Source organism: Lampetra fluviatilis, chromosome 2 (assembly GCF_964198595.1).
Source record: "Lampetra fluviatilis chromosome 2, kcLamFluv1.1, whole genome shotgun sequence".
NCBI classification, from domain to species: Eukaryota; Metazoa; Chordata; class Hyperoartia; order Petromyzontiformes; family Petromyzontidae; genus Lampetra; species Lampetra fluviatilis.
The window spans coordinates 26033193-26060613 of record NC_136276.1 but is presented as its reverse complement, the minus strand read 5'-3'; the positions used below and the strand labels follow the sequence as shown (position 1 = coordinate 26060613).

The 27421-nt window shown below is 47.9% G+C and overlaps 2 protein-coding genes across 4 annotated transcripts in view; one reads left to right on the top strand and one right to left on the bottom strand.

Moving 5' to 3' along the window:
• The window catches only part of LOC144944617 (high affinity 3',5'-cyclic-AMP phosphodiesterase 7A-like), a 114022-nt gene extending 97636 nt beyond the window's left edge, over nucleotides 1-16386 (top strand). For all 3 annotated transcript variants that reach the window (XM_078872954.1, XM_078872945.1, XM_078872964.1), the window contains 6 exons: nucleotides 4330-4461; nucleotides 9072-9163; nucleotides 9354-9498; nucleotides 11333-11429; nucleotides 12729-12809; nucleotides 13669-16386. In XM_078872954.1, coding sequence (XP_078729080.1) covers nucleotides 4330-4461; nucleotides 9072-9163; nucleotides 9354-9498; nucleotides 11333-11429; nucleotides 12729-12809; nucleotides 13669-13913 — 792 coding nt within the window. In that variant the 3' untranslated portion in view covers nucleotides 13914-16386. The remainder of the gene's footprint in view (nucleotides 1-4329; nucleotides 4462-9071; nucleotides 9164-9353; nucleotides 9499-11332; nucleotides 11430-12728; nucleotides 12810-13668) is intronic.
• LOC144944630 (collectin-10-like) overlaps nucleotides 1-27421 on the bottom strand; it is a 484828-nt gene that overhangs the window by 180624 nt on the left and 276783 nt on the right. The window lies entirely within an intron of this gene.

Here is a 27421-nt window from a genome sequence, read left to right as displayed (position 1 = left end):
ACGGCGCGTTTGGTTTTTATTCGGTAAAAAATGTAAAGATTCACAATATATATTTTTTCAGCCACCACACACACATTTCTTTTTGCTCTGATGTCTTATCCAGGGGAGCGCAGTGGTTTTGAGTTACAGAAATTACTGCGTGCGGCAGTAGTCGTCGTAATTGTAGCTGCTCCCCAGTCTTTTCTTAACCCTAAATCTTTCCAGTCAGTGCATAGCTATTGCTGTTATTGGAAGCCACGATGGTACAGGGAAATGGCATGCTCGTCACGGCAGTCCAGGGGAGACAAGTTCGAATCCAAATACAAATGTGGATAATGTCATTACGCGTCCCCTCTGCCTGCCTGCGTTGTGGCAAAGGGAATTTGGCAGGGCTCACTCTGCGGCCTCCCACTTCTCTTACAAATTAATTTGTCCAGCAGAACGTAGCAGAACAAACTTCCCTGAGGGCTGCGAGTCGTGATGATATATTACTTGAACAATGTTATCGTTTCCAATTGCGAAAATTTCGGCCAACGAGCCTTTTGCGAGTTCGGCATGTTAAGTAAATTGTTAAAGGGGCATCCCTGCATTTTGCTTGATCATGTCACTGCTGGCAGAAGGAACCTCCACTGAAGAGAGAGAGCCCCTACATGCATTGAGAGTTTTCAGATTATTTTGCTGCTATAAATGTCCAAATGATGGACCACTTTGAACTATTAATCGTGGCAAGGTCGCTTCTCAATAATAAGTGAATACTGGGCTTTGTCTGGTAGGATGTGGATGGTTTAATTGTATTTGTATGTGTTTGGGTGATTTGTTGACCTTGTTTGTACTTTGCGCTATTATCGTGTATTTGTACTGTTTGTTGTTTTTTTACCAGCCCCAACTGGACATCTGTGAAAATGAGCTTGACAGCTCATCGGGTTCCTCCAGTATAAATACATATTCTGATTCTACAGAGAGGTTTTATTTTATATATACATTAAGATTTTATTTAACAACACACGAGCCCATTGCAGCCAGTCGCGCAGTCCTGTTTGAGGGTCACCCGTCACTCGAAGGCGTCCCGATGCAACTGAGCTGGATAAACCAGAGCGGGGGGGGGGGAGGAAGTGGGTTGGAGGGGGATGGGCCCGCTTCCCCAGCAAGAGTGAGGCCGTGATAAGCAAAATGTTTTAATTCGGGGGGGGGGGGGGTTAGAGGGGTTCCACAGAGTTTTGAAACGTCGGACGTCATGCCGAACAACACGCTGCACATCACACGCAGAGCCGCACAGCACGTACTATGTGAGCCCACGCAGTGGCTATTGATCACTTTCGCACACCTGCAGAAAGCAGCCGTCACGTCCACTATTTGCATGTGTGGAACGTTAACACGGAAACAGCCTTTCCCCTAGCAGTTGGTCAACTTGTCAGAGCGTGCTCAAACAGTGTCCCATTCAACCTGCCACTCTCGCAGTACTACGAAGATTCATTTGTCACTTTAACGCGTCCAAATAATCGTTGGTGTTCAGCTCAGCATTGCGCTGGCTGTTCCAGTTCCCTTTTTTATTTTGTTTCAGATACCCCTTGGGGGTGTGGTGATTGTTAATTGTCTTCGCATGTACCTGTGTTCATTATAGCCTCTGTTTTTATATCATCTTGTCCACATCCTGTATACGGCTTGTACTCTACACATTTAGAAACATGCGTTTAGGTTAGTATTTGGCTGCTGTAATGTCCACATGATAAGCCACTTCATTGTGCTCTTACTTCTGAAAAAGAGCTATATAGCTTAGTGGAGCTTTACCTGGTAAAATAAAAATAGTAATTTTTTTATCCATTAGTTAAATCGTTATTATTTAAAGAACGGTATATGTTATACCGCTCGTTTGAATATTTTCGTGTTTGCATATGCGGTATCGCATTACGTGTAGGGCATTAGAAAGAATGTCCGTGCATGCTTCTGCGAAATAGGCACTCTGCCTTTGTGTGGCCGTGCACAGGCTATTGTTTTCAGCGTGATGTCAGTGTCATACCGAGCGCGAGAGGTTGCTTAGTTTAGTGGTTACGCAGCACGTGCCACAAAAAAATGACGGTCACGTTCTTAGAAATCGACACGGACAGTTCCAGTTGAACCCCCCCACCACCCTTCTCTGTCATCTGTCTCGTCCGCAAAGTGTCACGCAGCTGGGAAAGCGTGACGCTCGTCAACGCTTACCACTGCGCCAGTTGGGGCCAAGTCAACAGTTCATGTTACCCCACCACCTGGCAATTCTCTGCGCAGGACGTTACTAAAATACGACGGTGTTTTTGTGTTAATGTCGACACCACCGTCGTGGCTGCACTGACCACGGTTCTTCAAGGATGCCCACCCATGCCCTCCGTGTTGACAAGGGGGTGGCAGGGACTGGGCCCGATTGCGCAATTGGTGATCACAGTATCGCTTGGAACCTTCAGCAAGTGAATGGTGGCGACAGGCTGATGCAGGCTTGAATGGAACTTGGGACAGTCGGCTAATCCCGCAGTGGAATAACAACAGCCACGTCTTGCAGATGACCAGCCAGTAACCATGGAAAAGCGGCTGCAGAGCCGGTTCTGGCATCAAGGACAGGGGCTCGTATTTGCTCATCAGCTACCAGTTAGTCCAGCAAATGTGTGTATGTGGGGAGCGGTAGTGGTAGTGATTTTCGCGCTGCGTTACGAACCCGGTGACCTGGGTTTGATTCCTGCTCATGGCTGACACCAGTGACGATTATCTCAACTGGTCCTGGGCCTCCCCTAGGTTGACTCGGTCTAAAATTATTACCTGGTGCGGTCTGTAAGCCTTGCCCACGACGGAGACAAAGGCGGCCGAGCGTAGTGCTGGCCACCCACTCCCTTCATTTGCCATTCTGGCCTACATAGGTGCTCGCTAAAAGCACTTTCCCCAACAGTCTGTTCAGGCTATACTGGGAGACCTTTGGCTTTGTGTATGCAGTGTGACATTTAACTATCCTGATGCCAGTACTGATCTGGCACGATTGTCACTCGGTGCAAGAATGGAGGCTGCTGGTGCCCATGACTGTTGTGGTGTGCTAACGCATGTGTAAACACATGCGTGGTCACGCGGATGTCTGTATAGCTACAGTCAACATATTGTGATTTAAACTAGATTCGAAGCTTTCGTGACTGCAGGAATTACTCTCTGGTTCTTTCGGTAAAGTCACGTAGAAAGAAAATAAATAAAATGATAATAGAATACGACGTTTCGATTGCAACACAAGCAACCATCATCAGGTAAGAATGAATGAGAAAACAAACATAGTAAACTTAGAAATACAATGCAATACAACACAACGTATATTTAGTTTCAAGTTTTTATTTTATTTATCCAGGCAGGAAACCCAGGGGACCAAGAGTGACCTGGGTCACCCAAAATTACAAAAGCGAAACAGAGTTCAGCAATTAAGCAAAATGTGTTGCTGGTTTTAATATTTTGCGCAACGCACGTCCATATGTGGCCACCTGAATTGTCGTGTTCATTGATGCTTGCGTTAGCGTCTGTGCGTTTACGGGCGAGTTGACTTAACCACAAGATGGTACACGACTACGAAACGTGCTGAGATACGTCTGCAGCTGCGGCAGCAGTGAGGTGCGGTGGTTGGCGCGCTTCGATGGTGCCCTCCTGGCACTCGGGGGTTGGAATTCTGCCCACGCACATCAGTGGCGAGGGCTCCATGAACCTGCGCTTGGGCCTGAGTTGACCAAGCCATCAATAAATGCCGACTGTGAGAACATCTGCACTGGGGAGACAAAGATGACCAGGCATTCTGAATAACTACCTCTTCTCCCCCACCCGCCTCCCCCAAATCTTTCATCTTGCTGGCTTTAGTAGGTGCTCACTGAGAGCACTTGGTTCCTGTAAGGCTATACGTTGGTCTATATATATGATCTGGAAGTTTTTAATGTATTTGTGTATAACCAAGTGTGTGCAGTATATTGTTACGTGGATGCATGTGCGTGTCCATTGATGTGTGGAGAGCGGTCGTGTGGCGATTGGCGCAGTGCGCGACTAGTGCGGCGACCCGAGTTCAATTCCCGCTCACTGCTGGCATCAGTCATGGATACCTGAGCAGGTAGAGGTTGTAAAATTTGCACTTGGTGCAGTGTGTTAACATCACCAATTGGGAAGACAAAGGCAGCCAGGATTGGTGCTGGCCATCGACCCTCTCGCGTGCCACCAGGGTGCTGGCTGTAACGGCACTTTCCTCGACAGTCTGATGGAAGCTGTGAAGGGTGGCTTTGTGTTGTGTGCGTCATCACGTGCGGGCTCACTCTCTCTCTTTTTCCGTGGCTCACCGACGCGTGCCTGGCGTGTGGTTTCCTGCAGCTGGCCGTGCACCTGACGCGCAGAGACATCATGCTGGGCCTGCTGGCCGCATCGGCCCACGACGTGGATCACCCCGGGGTCAACCAGCCCTTCCTCATCAAGACTCACCACCACCTGGCCAGCCTGTACCACGTAAGGGGCACCTCTTGCGCACGCCGCGGGCCCGCGTCGGCGGTGTGAGCGACGCGAGGAGATGGGAGAGGGAGAGAGGATAGAGAGACACGAGGGGGAAACAAAGAAACACGAAGCGAGGCACGAGAAGAGCGAGACAGACCCTCGGGTGACCCAGGGAGGTCGGGTAATTCCCTTGCTCCGAGTGCAGCATCTTCCGCATATTAAGAGGCTAATTAAAAATTATCACGGGTTTTTACTGCCACCGAGAGGAAAGAAGCTTTTAAGTGTTTCGGCAAATGTCCTGCAGGAAATATTAAGGTTCACAGTGGGAAGAGGTTTCTTGTATATACCGACAACACGGCTTGGGTGCAGTTGTGAGCATGTCACTGTGGCACAATGAGCGTTCAGAGTCTGAATAACGATTAAAGATTCCTACGGGCGAGTATACGAGAGTGTATATGTTGTAGCTTTAGTCGTTTGATTGGGGAGAAGTTTCTAATTTGGGAAATTGTTTTTGACGGTGGCAGCTTTTTTGCAATTGACGTCACCGAGCCTAAAATGATTCATATTTGTATTTGGGTTCTGCCACATAGTGGTCGTAAATTTAACCGCCGGTGGCATCTACATCTGCAGAATATGACGACCCAGTGGCATCTAGATCAACAGGAGATTATACAACTTGTAAAGCCATGCTCCGTGTTTAGTGTACACGCCGTACAACACGTTTGGAATCCATAGGAGTAAAGTTGGACGTATGAACAAATCGACTTACGGACAGACCTCTGGAACCTAACTTGTTTGTAAGTAGTGGAGTCCTTGTGTTGTCTGTCATTTGCCCTCCGCCACCCAACAGCATTTTCAACTTTTACAAATACAGTGAGTGACCATTGTGTTGGTTTCAAAAACCTGCGTTTTAAGGACTCTTACATTTTTCCTTTCTTGTATTTAGCCTCCAGTATTGCATTGACACTTGCAAAGCATTTAGGCCGGTAATACAAACAAGTACCGTTAAAAACGAGGTGAAACATACATCCACGTATTTTTTTTGTCAAATCGTGATCCCGAATTGTGGCGGTCGACGACTGTAAAACGGTGCACCACTTCAAAACGAGATTATGCCCTTCGGTACGTGAGATTTCGCCGGGTGGATTTGCAACAGTGGGAAAATAATGTTGCTCTTTGAGGTTGTCCCAGTCTTTGCTGGAGGGCTCGGTGGTGATAAGTGTGACAGCTGAAAAGAGCTGGATGAATGTAAATAAAACCTTGTTTATATGAATGTGGATCCACTCGGGGTTTAAATCTACAGCCTTTTTTGAAGCATCGGTGTGTAAGAGCAGCTTGACCCTAAGTTGAACCCGGATAACTGAAAGAAATGCAAGAATTGCCAGCTCAGGATAGAGGAAGGTGAGGTCGTGATGATGATAACGTTAAGAATAGGTTCACAGAAGTGGAAACTTGCATACGCATAAATGCGTACATGCGCACGCATCGTACCCCATGCAACACTCAAGCACACACTGCCACCATCTACACATTGTACTGGGACAACACGTAAAAATGTGCACTGCGTTTAAAAAAACAAAAAAGCTCCCGGCAATAAGTGTTATGAGAAAAAAAACACGAGTGCCCGAAGAACTGCATCGTGGTCATCTCTTCTCTTGCTGTTGCGATCGGTTTTCCCCACCTTGTACAGATTTTTAAACACCGTATTTGGCACAGTGCCGACTAAAGGTCATTCACACGCGCACACACACACTGCGAACAACTCGGCATGCAAACATAAACCGTGTGTAAGTACAAACAAGTGCAAACAAAGGTACTTTTGCGCAGTTGCGTGCGTACTCCGTGCAAGGCCCACGCACGCGTGCACACACTTTTTGCTCGTGCAGTTCTGGCCTGTGTCGCACGGTCGCGTGCGACATTAACGGCGACCTAAGCGGTGCGTGCCCGAGCAAATTGATGACGTGTTGGCATGTGTTCAGGCAGTGCATCTGCTCTGTGGCAGCGTCATCCTGACGACAAATCGCCCATCCCTCATCGGACACGAGATGTTGATTATTATTATCATTATTATCAAATTCATTATTCACACGTTACGAGTGTAGGCATTTGGGAATTGCACTTATTGGACGTTCACCCGTAGGGATCCGTGTTTAACACATGCTAATGCGTCACTGCCTCTCTGCACACGCTTGCTGTCATCAATCCATTCATCTTAGTCACTGTGTGATTAGACACTGAAGTTGCACTTTCATTTTGGATTCTTTAACTAATTCATCGTTTAATTTGTATTTAATCATAATTTTATTATTCATTTCGAAGTTTTACTTTGTACTTTTTTGTGTTACAATTTGTGTACGTGTACATTGTGCACATTAATACTGACTAATGTGTCACCTTTACATCTGAATGTGTTTAAACACGGGGCCTACCTTAAGAAAAGAGACTTCTAGTCCCAGTGTGCTCTCAGCTGGTTATAAACAATATTACATTACAATGACAACCAGTTGCCCTTCAAAACTCGCGTACACTTACAGGAAGGGTGTTTAAAACAAAAACTTAACTGTGGCAAAATTAATCTGCCCTCTATAAATACACTCGGCAAATAAATACACAACCGTGTGCTTATGCGGGAGTGTGTGGTAAGAAACTCCTCCATGGATGACAGCCACCATCCATTACAGAAGGGCTCGATGGGAGGTCCTTGTCGTAGCCAGCTGTCGAGTGCACCAGGATCCTTGCTCAGTGGCGTGAACATGAGATGCGCGTGCAGCGTTCGAGTGGCATGACAGTCGTAAATGGGGCGTCAGGTTTGTTTGGAGACCCGCCGGGCTGCCCGGCTGTTCAAGCACGCAGCGGCGCTGGGGGGGGGGGGTCACCCTGGGTGAACGCCGTCGCTCAGTTTTATTTTTTCTGAAAAGCCTTTTCTGAAATCGTATAAATCGGACTGATAACGATAGGACATTTCGCGTTGGTTTAAAAGCTCCGTCCGTACACGCTCTGAAGAATTAAACACCGTTTGTATCGGGGTCCGCATTATTACGTTCATATAGCAATAATTGTATGTACATTTCTACTGAAATGGACTACCGCTCGTTTCTACAGACCTTGAGTTTCTCTCTCTCTCTCTCCATTCGGCATTTCCTCGATTTAAGCAACAGTCACATAGACGTACGATTGTAAATGTACATCCCTTACATTAATCAACTGCCGGACGACAGCCCTTCCATGCCGTGCGGGTTGTGGGAGTTATTTGGCCATACTTCACCACACTGGTCAGCCTGGGTGGAAGGTAGGGAGCAAAGACTGAGCTTAGAAGCACAACAACGGATTGTTCTGCACTGCCCCTTTCTACCTACAGCGTGGCGCAGCCCTGCAACTGCCTATGGCAGCCTGGTGGGCGCCACGATAGCGAGATGTTAACTCCCTCGCCTGGTACACAGGAGGTCGTGGGTTCGATCCCGATGCTGACGCCTGTTGTAATTTTGGAGTTGGCATGTTCTCTCCCTCCCTGTGGTCGCATGGATTTTTCTCCGGGTCTTCCGGTTTTTGCATCCACCTTTAGAATCCTTGAATCGTTCAGAGTATTTGGGCTGCTGTATATTTCCACGTGATAAGCCACTTCGTTGAGCTATCATTTGTGGCTATGTCGCTTCTGAAAAAGGGCGAAATAGTTCAGTGCACTTTACCTGGTAAAATAATAAATAGTTTAGTTTTAGTTTAAGAGGTGAAATTTCACATTGCCCTGACACGGGCGAGTCGATTCATTAAGCGAAAAAACTGGAGGCTTCCCACAAAGTGGCGCTCGTTAGGACTTTGCCTCCTGTTTAAACTGGTGGGCACCCTTTGCCTTACTTGCAGATGTCTAATCAGGACGATCGAGAGAAAGAGATGTAGTTTGGGTACATTCTCACAGGTGTGTGCTCGATGGAGAAGGTTGTATTTATGTTTGCAGATTATTGTTTTTTTTATGTCCCCACCGTACACAGCCAACTGTGCTAATCCGTTGTGGAAGGGTCAGGGACCTTGGGAAAGAGGCCAAGAGGCAGAGAAAGAAAAATGCTGCTCGACGCCTTCAAGGAAGGAAGGAAGAAGGGGGTGCATAAGTGGCATGAGGAAGAGGGCTCCAGATCAGATAGAACGGAGGGAGTTTCAGCCAAAGACCTGCCACTGGCACGATAGGAGGAAATCTTCCAATCACTATAAATCATTGTAATGTTAGCATAATGTAAATAGGCATTTAAGAAATGCACAATCACGCTGAAGCGTCTCTCTCAAGGACATTGACATCTCATCGCGCCGTCTCATCGCACCTCCGATGAGCTCGGTTGGCTATGTACGGTGCGAAAGAAGTTCAACGTACACACACATACGATAATAGGTTTTTCCCCTTTTTTCTGGCAACAAAACAGGTGTTAAGATGTTAAAACACCAAACTGAAACCTTTCACAAGGAATCATGTCTGCATTAACCACAATGCTTGTGGTCAGAATGCAAACACAAAAACAAAAAAAAGTAATTTAATGAACATACGTTCATTAAATGACTTTGAAAGTCTCGCTTGATGTGGTCTGACGATGTAACGCACCGAGATGAGCGTAACAGCAGCGCGCGCCGTGCCTCCGCAGAACTCCTCCGTGCTGGAGAACCACCACTGGCGCTCCACGGTGGGGATGCTGCGGGAATCCGGACTCTTCGCTCACCTACCAATGGACGAGAGGCGAGTGTCACTCTCCCGCCATGTATTCATCATCATCACCATCCCAGAGTCGTCGCGTGACTTGTGACACATGAGTTGTCCGTGTGCAGTGTCATTAATGTCACGCGTGATCCGCTATGCATGTAAGGGTTGTTTGTTGTGAAGCTGTCTAACCATAGATTGGTGGTGGTGTTGTAATTATTGTGTGCAGACTGCAGATGGAGAGGGATCTTGGTTCTCTGATTCTCGCCACGGACATCAGCCGACAGAATGAGTTCCTGTCCCAGTTCAAATCTCACCTGGACAAGGGGGACTTATGTCTTGAGGAAGCTCCTCATCGCCACTTCATATTGCAGGTATGGGTTCAGGAATCGCACAATCCTCTTCTAGCAAATGCAGAGGCGGCCTGCCGCATCAGCTCGATGTGTACATTGTCATCGTTGGGTCTCTGGAAGTACGTGACCAAATTGACATTAGCCTTTTATTTTTCAGCCAATTGCTGCTTCATAATAAAAAAAAAAATCAGAGTGCCGGGCTTGAATTTCCGAGGTCCTGGTTTAACCCAGGTGCCCATCCGTGATAAACTCCCCTAAAGCCCCAGGAATCTTGGGGCAAAATCAGTCACCTGACATGAAAAGTGGATACATTTTAAGAGAGGGTTATTTGCTTTCAACCGATCGAGACAATAAAAATAACTGTATGATGATGACATATATGGAGGAATATCAACTTTGTGACAGAACTATATACATCTCAATACTTATTTTGAGCCCGAGTGCAAACATTAAATGAGCTTAAAACTTCAAGTAGCCAAAAGAAAGTGATCCTGTAAAGATACCTGATGCAACAGGATAGACCGTCACACAGCAAAGCAAACCGTTAAGGATTCATAGCAGCGTGCATTGTACGTGCGTGGAAGATCAGAGCCCCCTGACGGTAATTAACGGATACACCGCGTGTGTATTCCAGTTAGCTTTATGAATGTATGTTGAACATCTTCCGCACCGCAAGATGTTAACTACCTCGCCTGGTATGCAGGAAGTCGTGGGTTCGATCCCAACCCTGCTGCCTGTATATTTGGAGTTTGCATGTCTGTGTCTCAGTGGTTTGTGTGGATTTTTCCCTGAGTTCTCCAGTTTTTCCTTCCACATTTAGAAACATGCAGTTAGAGTATATGGCTGCTATAAATTTCCACTCAATAAGCCACTTCATTGAGCTATAATTTGTGATAGCCAGGTCACTTCTGAAAAAGAGCTACATAGCTCAGTGGGCCTTCCCTGGTAAAATAAAAAATAAAAAAACAGTTTCGTTTTACAGAGCCAACCGTGCTAACCGAAGGTGCGGGGAAAGCACAACAAAAGGAGAATTCTTCTACGATAGAATAGTGTGACTGGCAGTCTGGGAGGACCGTGTATTGCTGACACAGCAGAGTGTTTTAAAATAGTTTAAATAGAGTGTCCCTACCTACATCGCCTGAGTAGGCCGCTCGCACAGATCCGGCGAACAGAACATAACGAGCTGGAAACAGCCATTATTGTTATTGCTCCACCAAAGGAATATGTGAACTGACAATCATCACCGGCCTCATGGATTGACTAACAGGACGGTTCGTTTTAATTACGTGGAAAGTTATGGCTAACATCGGCATTCGAAAGCAGTATAAAAATGTGAGGTAATTTTCCATTAACCGTTTTACTAATCATCGTGGCCTTGCTCCAAACCCACCCTGGCTGGTTATGTAAGAAATGTGTAGCCGGTGGTTTATCAATTACTTGCAAGAGTGGTTTTAACTTCATTAAAGTAGCTGAAACATATGGAATAATTGCAACCTCTTTGTGCGCCCCACTTAAACATCATGGGCTAAACCACGTGAACCTAGAGGTGATGCACATGAATGTAGGGGCATGTATAGCCACAAAAGTGGCCAAAAACTTGGTCGACTGGTATGTATGTATGTTGAACTACTTTCGCACTTTACATAGCCAACCGTGCTAATCAGTCATCACTTTTAAAGTAATTCACCCAAAGCAAGTGGCTGTTAGTCCCTCAGGATGATCAGTTGCCAGCTGTATCCATTAAATTGCAGTGTAAAATATGGCATTCAATTGGTGCAGCGGAACTTATAAACCGCGCGATAAACTTGACGACTTTGTAAATGTTCGCTCGGCTTTGCATTCGGCCCTCTAACAGATCGCTCTGAAGTGCGCCGACATCTGCAACCCGTGCCGCGTATGGGACACCAGCAAGCGGTGGAGTGAGAAGGTGTGCGAGGAGTTCTTCAAGCAAGGTGGGGTGGCGCGCACACCACGCAACGGCACACGTGGCACCACGGGGCACCACACGGGGCAGCACAAGCGGCACACGCAGCACACTCGCACAGACGGTATACGTCTCACATTAGCACACGCAGCAGCACACGCAGCAGCACACGCGGCAGCACACGCAGCAGCACACGTGGCACAAAGCCTCTGTCCCGCAAGGATGGGGTGTGGGCACACGGAACGTGTACGAAGGCTTCATCACGAGCACGGGGCGTTAGCGTGATCACATGTGATCCTAGCCCTTGTGGGCTGCTGCATGGTGTGTCCAAGCACGAAGTGGGTGCCCCGGGCTTCTTAAACTTAAAAAAGATTGTTTCCTTTACCAGTTAAGGCCCACTGAGCTATAGAGCTCTTTTTCAGAAGCAACTTGGCCACAAACGATAGCTCATAGAAGTGGCTTGTCGCGTGGACTTTTATAGCAGCCAAATACTCGAAAAGCATGTTGATTCTAAATGTGGAGGGAAAAAACCAGAGGACCCGGAGAATAATCCACGACCACAGGGAAAAGAGACATGCAAACTCCAAATATACAGATGTCAGAGTCAGGATCGAACCCACTACCTCGTGCATACCGGGCGGGGAAGTTAACATCTCGCCACCGCGGCCTGCAGTATTTTTAACTTGAGCCTGTGGCAAAGTTGATGCCGTCGCCTCGGTCATCCGCGTGGATGGCTGTGAATGTGAATGAACACGATAAAGAGTTGGGGGACCACAAACATTTTGTTTACCGAGTGGCACATTTTTACAACAGCAAGGGACTCTCAGGTATCATTCAACTGAAAGTCTCCACCATCGCGATGACCTCGCATTAATGGCGAAAATATTGATTAGTATTGATCATTAAGTTCGCATGTATGTATGTTGAACTTCGTTCGCACCGTACGTAGCCAACCGTGCTAATCGGAGGTGCGAGAGTGTGCGTCAAATGCCTCAATTGTGCGCAAGATTCAGTTAAAAGGAATTCATGCAGATTTTGTGCTTACTCTAACGAACAAACCTTTACAAACAAGCCGGTAACAGGAGAATACAAACAGAACGGTAAAAACATGACAAAAACAGATCTGCATTGTGACTACAAAGTAAATCTGCCAGATTCTGGGTGTGACTGTGAACAATCGTGAACTCTACGAGCGTTGAACGCGGGGCCTACGGGACTGACCCGCGGCGGTTGAACCATTCCGCGTGCAACCAACCGTGCACTAACTCGAGCCCCCCCCCGGGTTGCGTTGTCGCCTCTTGCCCGGCCGCGTGTGGTGTGTGCGCAGGCGACATGGAGCGCAAGTGGAGGCTGGAAATCAGCCCTTTGTGTGACCGCTACACACAGACTGTGCCCAACATTCAGATCGGTGAGTAGTTTTTTTGTTTTACTGTGCGTGCTAGTCGCAGCTTTAGGGCCACTTCTCACGGTGATGCGATGGGGGGGAGGATCTTCCCATGGTAACTGTGGGCACAAAACATGCCCTGCCTGTTGCCTGGACATGCCAGGGTGTAAATAGACCTCGCTCCGATAAGACAAGGTTAATGATGCAAAGAAGGGTCGGAGATCGTGTTAATAATAATTAGAGCTGTGAAGAAATGCAACAATCATGGGGGTTTTTTGTGACTATAATAACATATATAAAGAAAAGAAACCTAAACAATTTTTTTACATTACCATGTAAGGCCCACCGAGCTATGTAGCTATTTTGCAGAAGCGACATGGCGTATCACAAAGTAAAGCTCAATGGAGTGGCATATCACGTGAACATTTATAGCAGCCAAATACTCTAAATACGTGATGTTGATTCTAAATTTGGAGGGTAAAAACTGGAGGACCCGGAGAAAAATCCACGCAACCACAGGGAGAGAGAGAAAATGCGAACTCAAAATATACAGGTGTGAGGGTTAGGATATATATTCAGTAATGTCTAGCTTAATAGTACAGCATCCACCAGGGTTCATGCTGATAGCCAGCCAAGTGAATTAATGTTATTCCTTGTTGTGTATACACTGGGTAGCTTCGTGCAGTTGTTGATACGTCTACAAATGCCACTGAAATTTTGAAATGCACAAAGTCTCTCCCGCAAAACCTGACGCAACTTGGAGGATCCTTGGGCCCTGTGCACGATCGCGGATGGGGAAAACTCAAATCCCCAGGCGTGTGCGTGACGCGTAAGCCGCTGGAGCGTCGAGGATCTGACGTGTGCGGTTGGCGTGTGCGCGCAGGCTTCATGACGTTCGTGGTGGAGCCGCTGTTCATGGAGTGGGCGCGCTTCATGGGCTTCACGCACCTCTCCCGCACCATGCTGGGCCACCTGGGACTAAACAAGGCCAGCTGGCGCGGCCTGCAGAACGAGCTGGAGGCCGGCAGCGTCAGGGCGGACGCCGCCACCGCCGATACCGCGGACGACTCGCCCGAGGACGGAGAGGGCCCCGAGCTGGGGCCCACGTCCTCCTCCTCCCCGCAATAGCGGCGCTTCGACCTCCAGCAGCGGCCGGAGGTTTCTCGAGAGCGGTGCCAAGATTGCGCGGACCTTAGTACCGTCGGTTTTGTTCGCACGTCGATGTGGTGGTGCCGAGATGGCTGGCTGTGCGTCACGTAAGCCAAGGCCTTTATTTGCATCACGAGAGCTCCCCAGCAGGAGCACGGAGCCACGTATTGAGCACGCCCACCTGCTTTCACTCCGCCACCGACACCAACGTCGCCACCGGCCCTTGCGACACCACCATCACCACCACCACCACGGTGTGTGGCTGTGGATTGCCGAGCGGGGCAGACCGACCGCAATACGTGATGAAAGTGAGGACTGTGTACGGTGGACTTGCAAAAGTGATTGAATCTCAGAGGGATTTGTATGAACCCTTAACGTGAGGACCATGATGCCAAACTTTCAGAAAGAACGTGAGGAGGGACATCCAGCTGGCCAGTGATGCGCCCCCCCCCCCCCATCCTCAACTCTCTATCAAGACAGAGCGGCCTGCACCCCGATTAAAAAAAACAAGTGGCCTTCTCGAGGGCCCCAATAGATTGTGACTGATGAAGATGAAGGGAAAAAATGTATTCGTCAATACTGAATAGAATGCGCTTCCAATTGCAGGATTCACCAGCGTTAGCAGACCGCCCCTGCCCGTGTGCAGTTATTGATGACACGGAGAAGTGAAAATCTTCAAAACCTGTTTTTCTTCACGCAACGTCGAGGCATTAGTTCGACCAAGGGGCACGTGGACACGGAACGTAGAGTGTTGGAAACGGAGAGGCCACTTGGAAATCTCGAAATGAAGTCTGGTCACCCTCTCAATGTCACTCGTCAGAATCGCATCCAAAACCCCCTGGCCGTTTTAAGAACACAATGGCCCCCACGGAATCTATCGATCCCAGCTTCGTTTCATGTCGCTGCCATAGTCTTACCCAACAGCCACTGAGGCTAGGCTGACAGCTGCTCCGGTGAATTTTCTATGGAGATTTTAAAAAAGTAAAAGCATTTTACAACAATTCCTAAATCCCTTTCTTGAAACCCCTGAAGTTCATTACCCCCTTTTTCTGACTTCACCAGCCCCAGGCCTTTAACTCGTGCACCGGCTGCACTGCTGTGCCCACACACTCGACACCAGCGAATGGGGCCCGCCGTTCTCGTGCGAGCGAGCGACGCTTGCCGACGCTCGCGCGCGGTCCGAGCACGGGGGTGTAGAGGGACCGCGCGAGCCCTCTCTCTAGGGTCCTAGAAGCGCCGTCAGCGGGGTTGACACAGGCGCGCTTAGAGCTTTGAAGGGCACGCACGCATGCTGGGCTTTTGCTTTTCTACCAATATTAAAAAACAAAAATCCTAAGTTAAATTTGCGCGTGCGCAGTCGGGGCCCACGCAGCCCACGACGAGCAGGTCACGGGGGCCGTCGCAAGGGGAAAACGCCTCGACGGCCTTTTAAAATTCGGTTTTCTCCCTTGGGTAGCCTGCGAAAGGCCGAGTGAACATGAAAACAATGAGGGCTCGGAGGATGATCAGAGTTCCCCATCCTGTTGGTTGGCCGATAAATGCCAAGGTGTGCTCACTGATGGCTGCGAGGTGTCGCGTGTCCTTTTTTTTATCGATTGACCCGGACCGACATCCTTCGTGCAACCAAGCAGGGGTAACTCGGCGGTGTTTGCCGAGAATATTTTTTCTTCTGATTGGGTTTTTATTTCTTTTTTTAATTTCTTCCCACACCACGCGGCGCACGTTCCTCCTGCGCTTCACGTTCTCGTGTTGCCCCCCCCCTCCCACCGTCACTTGCGTAAATCTCGAGACTTGCGGTGGTTGAAATGGGTGCAAAGGCGCGTTCACAAACTTGCGCATGGGCGGGAGCCATCATCGTGAAACATCCATCGGGTCGAGGAAGGAGGCGTGGCCTTTACACGCTTTCACAAACCAGCACAGAATGGAACGCGTCGTTTTTAACCATTTACCGTGCCCGCCGTGGAGATGGGGTATGCGGTAAACCAAAGTACTCGCCGTGCACTCACGGGAATCGGTGGGGGTGGCGTGTGGCCGAACGACTGGTCAAGGCTGCAGTTGAATGCGAGCGGGTCAAGTCTCTGAGGTGGTCAAAGTTCCAGGTTTAGATTTTAGAGCGATGAACGCTGGTGGTGGAACAGCAGCCAAGTCTTATACATGCACAAGGCCAAAACGATGAGTTTGCGCATTCACGGAAACACGTTAAAACAATCCGTCGAGATATTTTTGCTATGTTCAATAAGTATATTGTGTCGTTAATGGAGTGACGGGTGGGCTCGTTGGGGAGTTCGTGGCCAATTGTTGTTTACCTATGGAAATAAGAAAAAAGGGATGGCATGCATTTGCTCTGTGTGCGCGTGTGTTTGCGTACGAGCTCGTGCTATTCTACACACATGCGCGCAATGCAAGTGCACGTTCACGCACGGGCGTGCGTGCGTTGCGTGATGTAATTATAGGGGGGGGGGGAGCGGGCGGGGGGGGGTAACACCTTTTCAAGAAAAGTGAAGACTTGAATTCAAACTGTCGAAGCAAACAGTACCTCAAGCAAAACTCAGCTTGCAAGACTGTTAGAGGTTTTCCCTGTATGCTTGCTGTTTGATAAACGATGGAAAGAGCAAGTTAATCGCATTTATATAACAACAAAACTCAAGGCTTTGCCAAGTCCCCGTCAGTTCCCTGTCCAGCTAAGTTTGATTTACTTTTAACAATTTGTGATGCGTTTCCTTTCTGCAAAATTGGCCTGTCGTGGAGTGAAGCCGGTTGGGGGGGGGGGACTGGGGAAACTTTTGGGCGTATGATGTGTGTACATATATAAAATGCGAACAGTATGCATTCTCAGGTATATTACAGGGTTGTGTCAAGTTTTTATATCCGATTGTCGACGTTCGGGAGGCCATAGAAGTTGTTCTTGCTTCACACACACGCGCCTGTGCCCACTCGACAGAAGTCAACGGCGATGCCTATGCCATGTCGCGGGGCCTCACGTTAACATCGATTATTTCCCCCCCCTAACCCCCCTCCGATGCAGAGTTGACACTGAATCTCGCAGACTCCTCTTTCTCTCCTTATACAATTATCCGAAGTCTTGAGACGCTGTTTTGTGAGGGGAAGAGTCGGTGGGGGTTCCGTGCTCACAGCTGTTGAATGGCACACGCACGAAAAACCAATGGAGGTGCGCTCACGCAAGCCCACATTGCTGCAGATATTTTCGTTGGAAATTATTTCTATATTATTATTATTCTATTGCATTTTTGACCCCATTTTCGTTTTCATTGGCATAATATAAAGTAATTTCTAACTGGCCGCACTCTTATCATTTGCAATATTTCCACCTGTAACCTGTTAATAAACAATATAAAAAACACAATTCAAGGAGGGAAGCTATTATTACACAGGCAGTGTTAAGCAAAACTTTTCCAGTTTGAAGCTCTCTTAAAGTGCAAAAACACAGCCCCTGCAAACCGGCGTAGATCGATCCCAGCTTGCAGGGAAATCCCAGCGGGTGTCGGCACAGCTACCGTCACCGCGGGAGGTACCCGCCACGGGAAGTGTAGCTCTCTCACACGTGTGAGTGTACTCCGCAACTGGGACGTGTTATTTGTGCAGTAGGGCCGCCCTCTCCTCGATCGCGCTTCGACCGTTCCGAACTGAACTCGCTCGGTCAACCACTCGTCCACGCGGGTCCGCTCCAGCGCGTGCGATGCATTAAGAGAGAAGCCAACGTGGCCGTCAAACCCCCAACCCCAGCCCGGTTGAGCCACTTAAACAGAACATTGGAGTTTAATCAGGAACGCCGACTTGCGTGAAAGTCGTCCCCCATGCCGTCGTTCGCAGAAACCTGGAGGAGTAAGGGCCGCCACATTCCACTCCTGAACGGAGCCGTGTACGCGTCGCTCCAGCGCAGCACGCGCACGCCTCATTTCTGGCTTGAGGGCACTTGGTGAGACGGTGACATCGCACAGTGTGACCAAACTCAAAACTCACACCATCAAAAGCAAACTTTTTTTTTGTTACTTGTAAAATGTTATCCGATACATTTTGCTGTAAGGAATCCAACTGGCTGGGAACATTTGAGGGGGGGGGGGCGGCGGGGTGGGCGTTGGTGCCCACACCTCTGTAATAATCCGCAATAGCTTCAGAGAGAACAGAAGGCGGAGTTGGCAAGTAGATCGCAAACCGCTTCGGAGTTGATCGAGAACGAGAGTGCAGTGGCGTGCGTATTGACGAGGGGCGGTCTGCAAGCTGAACGATGCCGCTTTTAGAACAGTTTAAAACGCTCACGACAAACGACTCTGCTGACAAGAACCAGCTGCATAAGCCGAGGTGTTTTTTGCAGTTTGCACTGTAATTTAATTTGGTTTTATAGCCTTTCTGTGTTTCATAACATGCTCTTACCTCATCTCTCTAGCTGCCATAATGGTTACCGACCATGCCTGAGGAACTTGTGTGTGGCCCAAGAGGATTTTATTTCAAATTGTGAACTAATATGGCTGAACAACAACAAACAAAAAAATTGGTAGTATATAACACTGATTATTAAAAAATATATAATGGGGGGTGGGGGGTACGGGTGGCGGGGCGTTCTAAAAAGCTTTGGTAAACTAAGCAGTGTCGCGTGCGATCATTGTGCTGGAATGAGACGGGAATGGGCAGGAGCGAACCGGGGCCCCGGGTTTATTTATTAATTTCCGCCTTCACAAACGCAGTGTTGCGACCGGGAGGGGTGGGATGAATGGGATGCTTCGCGCGCGCGCGTGTGTTTCAGACCCCTCTCGCTTGTTTACAATCGGCTTCATCGCGACGCGCTGGGCTTGTTTGTAAAAGGAACACACAAACAGAACAAAAGTGTGCACTCGGAATGATGATAATTATAAAAAAAAACATTGTGGAAAAAAAAACTTTCAGTACTGACACCATCCGGTTAAATTCTGTTCGCGCGACCCCCTTTTCAAAAGTTGAATGTGTGTGTGTAAATAAGCGTGTGGATATGTATGTATACGTGTTATGCATACATATGGCGTCAGTGTAAGACTTTAGATAGCAGTCACAATGGCCACTGTAGCCTCATTTTCAGAATCTAAATGTCCACGTGTTACTGCTGCACTGAAGCGACTGTTGGAATGCTGTACTTTTGTTACGTCTGTCAATTGGCATGTTTATCGATGCATTTTTTTCATGTTAATGTATAATGTAAAGTTCTTTATTGTTGAGATACATTTATTTATCAGTCTTTTTATGCTTAACCTTAGGAGAGACGGAAAGAGTACACATTAGTGCTGAGAGTTGTACATTAAAATGAAGCATTTTGTATTGCCTTTTTGAAGCCTTGGGCAAACATGTTTGTGATGAGTAATGCGTTGTTTTTAATTGTTAACATTAAGCTTCATTGTCACATTTTTTTTAGTTCCTCTTCATTGAGCCTGGGATCCTTTACGTTGACGTAATGGTACGGAGTCCATGCAGTCATCTTCCCCCCCAAACGGAACATCAGAAGTGAACGTGTGACTGCCAATGTTTGGGATTGCATCACGGCGTTGTGTCTCGGCCGTTCCCGTAGACATCCACAGATGCGCGTCACCATTTTTGTAAATATAATTCGAGTAGTCTACAGGGAAGCAACACAACAAATGTGTGTGCGTGCGTGTATGTGTGTTGAACTTCTTTCGCACCGAACGTAGCCTACCGCGCTAATCGGAGGTGCGGGGGAAGGACAACAAACTAAACACCAAAAAGCAGTTCTAATGAAATTATTTTTCAATCTGGATGATTTTAAAAGTGCATAGCTCTGGTGGCACGATGCCGTGTGCCCGTCTCTGTTGCGATGGCTCGGCAAAAGCCGCTGCTGCTGCTGCTGCGAAGGTGACGATCGGAGTTCGCGCGTGATGGTTTACGCACCTTGACGGGACGCTGTGAAACGCTCGGGACTTGGCCTCGGGGGGGGGGGGGGGAGCGGGTGAATTGTGTCGGGAGAAGCTCTTTTCCTTTTTAAAAGTTGTGCCTAACACCACCAGCAGGTCGGTCCACAATTTTGTTAAATCGACACACATTTTTCTCTCGGTGCCCAAGTGCGGAACGCCACATCGCACGGTCTCCGTGGCGTGCCGATGGGGCGTGGGGACACGCGTGGTGTGATCTCAGTGGAACTCCGCAGGCCCAAGTCGTGAGATTTGTGACACGCGTAATAATGCCTTGGGTAAAAAAAACGAAAAAAACTCACGTGTGTCCGTCTTTCGCAGCGCCACGCATTTGGAAAACATAGCAGGGCCGTGGCGAAAGAGTGTCGCAACGATTACAACCATCGGCGTAATATACCATTGCCTTAAACCTATGCACATGGCTGAGTTGAACACGTTTCCTAACGTGCACGGCGATATCTGGTCACAGTTAAGACCGTGGTCGTTGGGGGTTGCCATTCAGCTCTGCTTGACTGTAAGGAATTGGGTTACATTTTGGGAACGTAAAACACTTCGCGAACATTCCATTTTGTATTTTGATTTTCCTTTTTTTTCTCCCTTAGTTTTTTTATGTAATGTTAGGTTTAGTTATTTTAATTGCAGTTTATAATACCATAATGGCCATTTAGTTATGTGGATGTTTTTCATTCTTACGCGGTATGTAACACGTTAACTGTTGACAGCACAAGGTGCTTTTTGTGTTTTCCTTGGTTTTTACATTGAAAAATAAATAAACAATTGAAATCCTTAAAATGTGCCCACACATTTCACTGTTGTTTTGTTAAAAAAAAAAACGCACTTGACAAAGGAGAGAGGCCTGATACCAAACTGCTATCGGCCTCCCACATTCGTACGAGGTGAGCCGGGCCACTCCTCGCGGTTCTGGGGTCATTCAGGATTGGGGTGTACCCCCTGCTATATGGGTTGCTCTTTACAAAACTCCATTCTTTCCATAAAGAGCACAATTAGGCCATCTCATGCATGTACGTATGTATGTTGAACTTCTTTCGTACCATACGTAGCCATCCGTGCTTATTGGAGGCGTGGGGGAAGGACAACAAACTAAACGCAAAAATCTCTTTTACCAGTGGCAAAATATGATAGTAGGTTTTTACCCTTTTAACTGGTACAAAACTGACACCTTTATTCAAGGCATCATGTTTGCAAACATGATGCCTTGAATAAAGGTGTCAGTTTTGTACCAGTTAAAAGGGTAAAAACCTACTATCATAAACGCAAAAACTGTTATAAAGAAATGAGTTTCAGTCTAGATGATTTTAAAGTGCGTAACTCCAATGGCTTCCTAATATTGAAAGGAAGAACGTTCCAGACGGCCGCATAAGCGCATCTGAAAGCGCTACGTGATGCAGTGACAGATTGTGATAAAAAAAAATGTGATAAAAAATATATAAAAACAAATAGGATATAATATTAATGTATGCCCTTTACCCTAACAAGTTTCAGATTATGTAAAATGCATTTCCATGTTTACCTTCTACACGGCTGTGTCAATTATGGGATTTGAATAACTATAATCTATCTGCAATTTTGGTCATTTGGGATGTGAATGGGGCATGGTATTGTTACAATTTTTTTGCATATTTTGCCACTCGATGACAGACGCATCACATGATCAAAGATGGCAGCACCCTTACACAACTGCACATTCGACGAGTGGCAAGCAGTTGTGTTATTTACTCCGAGGGTGTAGAGGCAAGTGGAATCCATTGAAGACGAAAGTTGTAATATGGTGGAAACAATAGATTGCGGAAACATTCACAAACAAGAACATCAGGATGCGAACATGTTTATGATAGCAAAGCGGTAGACCAGGTGATCGATCAGCTACAGTCAATTTCACACGTTGATTTTGGAAGGATCCCGACTTAAGAAAGGAAAAGTGGTGTTTCGGCACAATAACACAGCCAAAACCTGCACATGCAATGACAGAATTGGGGAGAGCTTTGATGGAATATTCTGAAACATCTAGCATACAGCCCAGACCTATCCCCTTCGGACATCCATTTGTTTCGACCTGTGATGAAGAAGGCAGGACTCAAGGAAGGATGTTGCGAAAGCGGCGACATGTTTATGGCTTTGGAGACCTACCTATAGACATCTGAGCTGCTGGAACGGCGAGGAAGAGGCCACTCGGACAAGTGCGTTTGAGAAGAGCGTGACTCGAGAAGTGATTACACTGGTCAACACACTTTTTCTGGCATAAGGTATTCCAACGGGTTTAAGGTAATTTTGGGGTGCTGATTCCAAATCTGGCATCAGTTTTGTCTATCACATCAGGTTTTTGAGATATCAAATATTGCATTTTCAATAAAAACTGCAGAAGAAAAATATTAAATAAATGTGGATATCTACATACAATGATATGATAAACACACTATACTAAAAATACAGCACCATATTTTTACACGAAAGCAGTCACTGACTCGCAACAACTTGCAATCATAAGTGACGGAGTTAATTTCGGGTAAAATCAATGAAAATGGGGTATGCCGATAGCATAAAAATGATGTGAAAGAGCAAATCTGAGATCACATTTCGAATCAGCACCCTGAAATGTCTAAATCAGCTGCAAAAGTCCAGGCCAGAAAAAAATGTTTTTTTTGTTGTTGACCAGTGTTATCAAACATCCCTCGCACATGTCATATCGGTGGGGCAATGGCTAGAATGTACACGCGTGTGTATATATTATCGGAAGTTATTTTTAGGAACCCATTACGAACACGTATTCGTGAACGGTCCATTGAATCGGGTATCGGAACTACTTCAGAGATTTCAAGTGATCGGGTCGTGGAGGGTCTTGACGACACACATTTTGTTGTCAGATCGTTATCACGTGGCCTTAACGCAAACGGTCCAGCACACACAGCAAAGTGTTCCACTACCACCCACTCGCGAAGCTCACCTCCGATTAGCACCCGTTGGTTACCTAACAGTGCGAAAGAAGTCCAGCACACACACCACGCCGCAAAGCCCGTAGACCACCCCGAGGGTGGTGAAGCCTTTGTCTATGGGGCCGTCCATAAATTACGCCACGCGATTTTGGACGATTTTTGACCCCCCCCCCCCTCGTCACACGGCGTCACAAAAAGTCAGACCCCCCCTCAAATATGACGTCACAAAGCTCTGCCCCCCCCCCCAAAACCATATTTCCATTTTGAAAATAAATCATGCTTCAAATCGCTTTAAACTATTGTCATTGTAGTGCGTATTTAATGTGGCGCTGCACTCTGATGTAGGAGAAAACATTGATTAAAAAGTTGTCCATATTTATTTAAAGTTGCGCATCTTGATGTGACGTCACATTTCTTACCCCCCCCCCTCTCGTCACACATCGTCACAAATGTCTGACCCCCCCCCGCCCCTAGGTGCGTGACGTCATTTACGGACGGCCCCTTTCTCGCTGTGCCCTCGGGGCCCCGGCTGTGCGGAGGTGGCGCTTGGCACGGAACGGCGAGCCCCGTTCCTTTGTCGTCCTCCCCCCGCACCTCCGACTCGCGCCGGTGGTCCACGTCACGGTGCGAGAGAAGTTCAACATACGGGGGGTTGGTCCATATGTCCTGTGACCCCCCTCCCTTCCAAATTAATTGACCCTTGTTTAACACGTAGGCTTTCACGACCAATATCATCCATAATACAGGTGTTTTTTTGGGTTAGATCACGATCTAACCCAACAAAACAACCTGTATTATTGGGTTGTATCGCGATTTAACCCAAACAAACCTGTTTTATCGATAATTGCTAGCGTTTCCCGTGCCCGGTGCAAACCCCACACCGTCTGAGCCCCCACCGCCATCGCCTTCAAACTAAACCATCTGACACCGTAACGCGCAACCCCCCCCCCACACACAAAGCGCGGGGCCCGGGGCAGTCTCTAGCGGCTGCTGTTGATATCTTTATGGGCCGTACCATAAAGACGACACGGTCGGCTACGTACGGCGTGAAAGAAGTTCAACATACATACGCAACTGCTATTACAGGATCTTGGGTTGTCTTGTATTATATTCACGAGCGGGGTAATCGTATTGGGAGTGCCGGATGAAGCTTGTGCAGGGCCTGTAGCAGATGTGATAAAGGGACCCTAAATTATAAATAAAAACACAGAAATATTAAAACACAACTTTGCACCTTGCATAGTAAAGTAATTGTATTGTTTCATTTGCTATGCAGCCAGATAATACGACACATAGCTAACCTTAAACACCCAGTCGTTCATAAAAGTTTAAGGCAGTATAGTATTTAGTAATAGAGCAAGTGCAGAATCACTGAACCGGAATTGATAGCTTGAAAGGATTTAGCGCGGGGCCCCTGAACGTGCGGGGCCCGTAGCTTATGTCGCTACTTTTACTACTACTACGATCATCCGGCGCTGCTTATTGCGGGTGGTTAATAAATACTGTATGTCGGACACAGAATCCTGTATCTTTGGGGAGATCCTAGATGGGAGTATGGCGGTGGCTGTAGTTGAAATCTAAATCTGTACACATTTCCATCTGTGAGCTCCTCCAGCAGGCAAGGCAGCGTTGGCTGGGTCATGTAGCTGACATGCCCAGCTACTGCATGCCCAAGCAGATTCTGTTTGGCCGGATAGAGGGGGCTAAACGGGCATGACACGAGCTGGAGAAGAGATGGACCAGAGGATGTGGAGCTGAGTGGACTTGCCGAAGACTGGTACGAGCGGTGTCAAGATCGGCCTCTGTGAAGGAGGCTTGTGAAGTCGCCCTCCAACAACAACGGAGGGCGGAGGAGCGACGCTCCCACCAACGGGTGGAGCACCGGGCGGCTAAAATACAGCAAGTTGGCACAGTAGGGGACACAACTGGTGCATCTGCCAGCCATCTCAGTCAACCCAAGGCACCTAGGCCTGTTCCGTGACCTCCTGTCACCAGCGAGTCTTCGTTACGCTTCACGTGGCCTCAAAGTGCGCCTGGCCTGGCACAGTCGCCGTGGTCACGTCACCGCCGCTGAGTGGCGGATGGCGGTTGTTGTTGTTGTTGATGTGCCCATTGTGTGCGGTCACAGGCACGCTGCACCACCAATCACTTGTAAAGCAGCTCAGTCTCAGATGACGTCACTGTTGTCTGACAATTGTGCTGCTCCGTAAAAACACCGCGACAAGTTCTTTTTTTATATCAATAATACTCCCATAATGTATTATCTCTAAGACTTAAACCCCTAAAAAGTACCGCATGGACCCGCATGGAACTTAACCCGTGTTTATGGTTTAAATGTTAAAGAGGTCAAGAGTTCATCACAGCGCATGTCCATTGATGCCATGACGCACCTGCGCATAGCTTCTGCAGGGTCCCACGAACTGTTGCGGTCGGCATAAAACCGTCAAGGTCAGCTCGTGAGTGTGAGTGTCTCTGTGACATTTAGATGTCCAACCTTGCTGATGGATCAGCTGTGTTCTGTAAACAAACGCGGGCTCCAATAGGGGCTGCACCCTTGGCAAAAGGACGAATCCTGCGAAAACCGGTACAGGTGGCAACCCCTCAGGTGACCTCAAAAACACCTTGAGCGAGCCGTCGTCGGTGTCTGGGAGGTCGCCACGGTGCCCGTGCCAGGCTGGGTGGCCACGGGGTGGGCTTCGAGTGCTGTTCCGGAGAACCGACGTCTGCAACGTCGTCGTCTTCTGCTTTGTAGGACTGTTGACGTGCTGAGCGTTGTGTGTTACTCGTCGTGGGGCTATCGTGGACAGAGTGGCCTTGTCCAACCAAACTGACTACACAGAGTGGCCTTGTCCAACCAAACTGACTACACAGAGTGGCCTTGTCCAACCAAACTGACTACACAGAGTGGCCTTGTCCAACCAAACTGACTACACAGAGTGGCCTTGTCCACCCAAAGTGACTACACAGAGTGGCCTTGTCCAACCAAACTGACTACACAGAGTGGCCTTGTCCACCCAAACTGACTACACAGAGTGGCCTTGTCCAACCAAACTGACTACACAGAGTGGCCTTGTCCACCCAAACTGACTACACAAAGTGGCCTTGTCCAACCAAACTGACTACACAGAGTGGCCTTGTCCACCCAAACTGACTACACAGAGTGGCCTTGTCCAACCAAACTGACTGCACAGAGTGGCCTTGTCCAACCAAACTGACTACACAGAGTGGCCTTGTCCAACCAAACTGACTACACAGAGTGGTCTTGTCCACCCAAACTGACTACACAGAGTGGCCTTGTCCACCAAAACTGACTACACAGAGTGGCCTTGTCCACCCAAACTGACTACACAAAGTGGCCTTGTCCAACCAAACTGACTACACAGAGTGGCCTTGTCCACCCAAACTGACTACACAAAGTGGCCTTGTCCAACCAAACTGACTACACAGAGTGGCCTTGTCCACCCAAACTGACTACACAGAGTGGCCTTGTCCAACCAAACTGACTGCACAGAGTGGCCTTGTCCAACCAAACTGACTACACAGAGTGGCCTTGTCCAACCAAACTGACTACACAGAGTGGCCTTGTCCAACCAAACTAACTACACAGAGTGGTCTTGTCCACCCAAACTGACTACACAGAGTGGCCTTGTCCACCCAAACTGTCTACACAGAGTGGTCTTGTCCAACCAAACTGACTACACAAAGTGGCCTTGCCCAACCAAACTGACTACACAGAGTGGCCTTGTCCACCCAAACTGACTACACAGAGTGGCCTTGTCCAACCAAACTGACTGCACAGAGTGGCCTTGTCCAACCAAACTGACTACACAGAGTGGTCTTGTCCAACCAAACTGACTACACATGACTTCAGGGACGCACAATTCAAATCACGTATGGCAAGCGGAGTCCATTATAAATACAGATATATGAATACATCGGATCATCACAAGTTCCATCCTATGATATTCGATGTCAATACATTACGTGTTGTGTTGAGGGGCAGCCCTGCAATTTCCCATTCACGCCACTGCTGGCAGAAGGGTCTCTTTTAAGATGTCTTGTAAGAGGTGGAAGTACTCACACCTCAACCCCACCACACGCGACTCGCCAATCAACTGTAGTAACTCATACCCATTCATACTCCTGGGTGGACAATGACTGGCCATGGGGTTTTAAGAAACTGTGTCCATTGCTGGAGATCTCAGGTGTCATATATTTGACGTAAAACACTTATTATATATTAACTCCGACCTTTGAAGCAGAATGAATCAATGATGTACGTATACACAAACACTCAATGCATTCTTGAATCATGCACGTCTTACAAAATGTGATCTCTTCCCACGTGATGAGCCATCGTAAATCAGGGCTCGTGTTGACAAAACTGGCACTCACCCACTGGCATGTCGTGGAAATAGAACCAGATGTTCAGGGCGACTCGATGCCTGCGCTCCAGCGAAGGTCGGCTCGTGCTCGAGATGATTAATGTCGTGTTGCCGCAGACTCACAAATGGTCAACATCACCTCTCCATGCTGCACGTGACTCCCGCCCCTCAAGTGCAAACTGCAAAGCCTGCTGCTACCCTCTGTCCATGACTGATCGGTCACTCTGCCTGAACTTCGT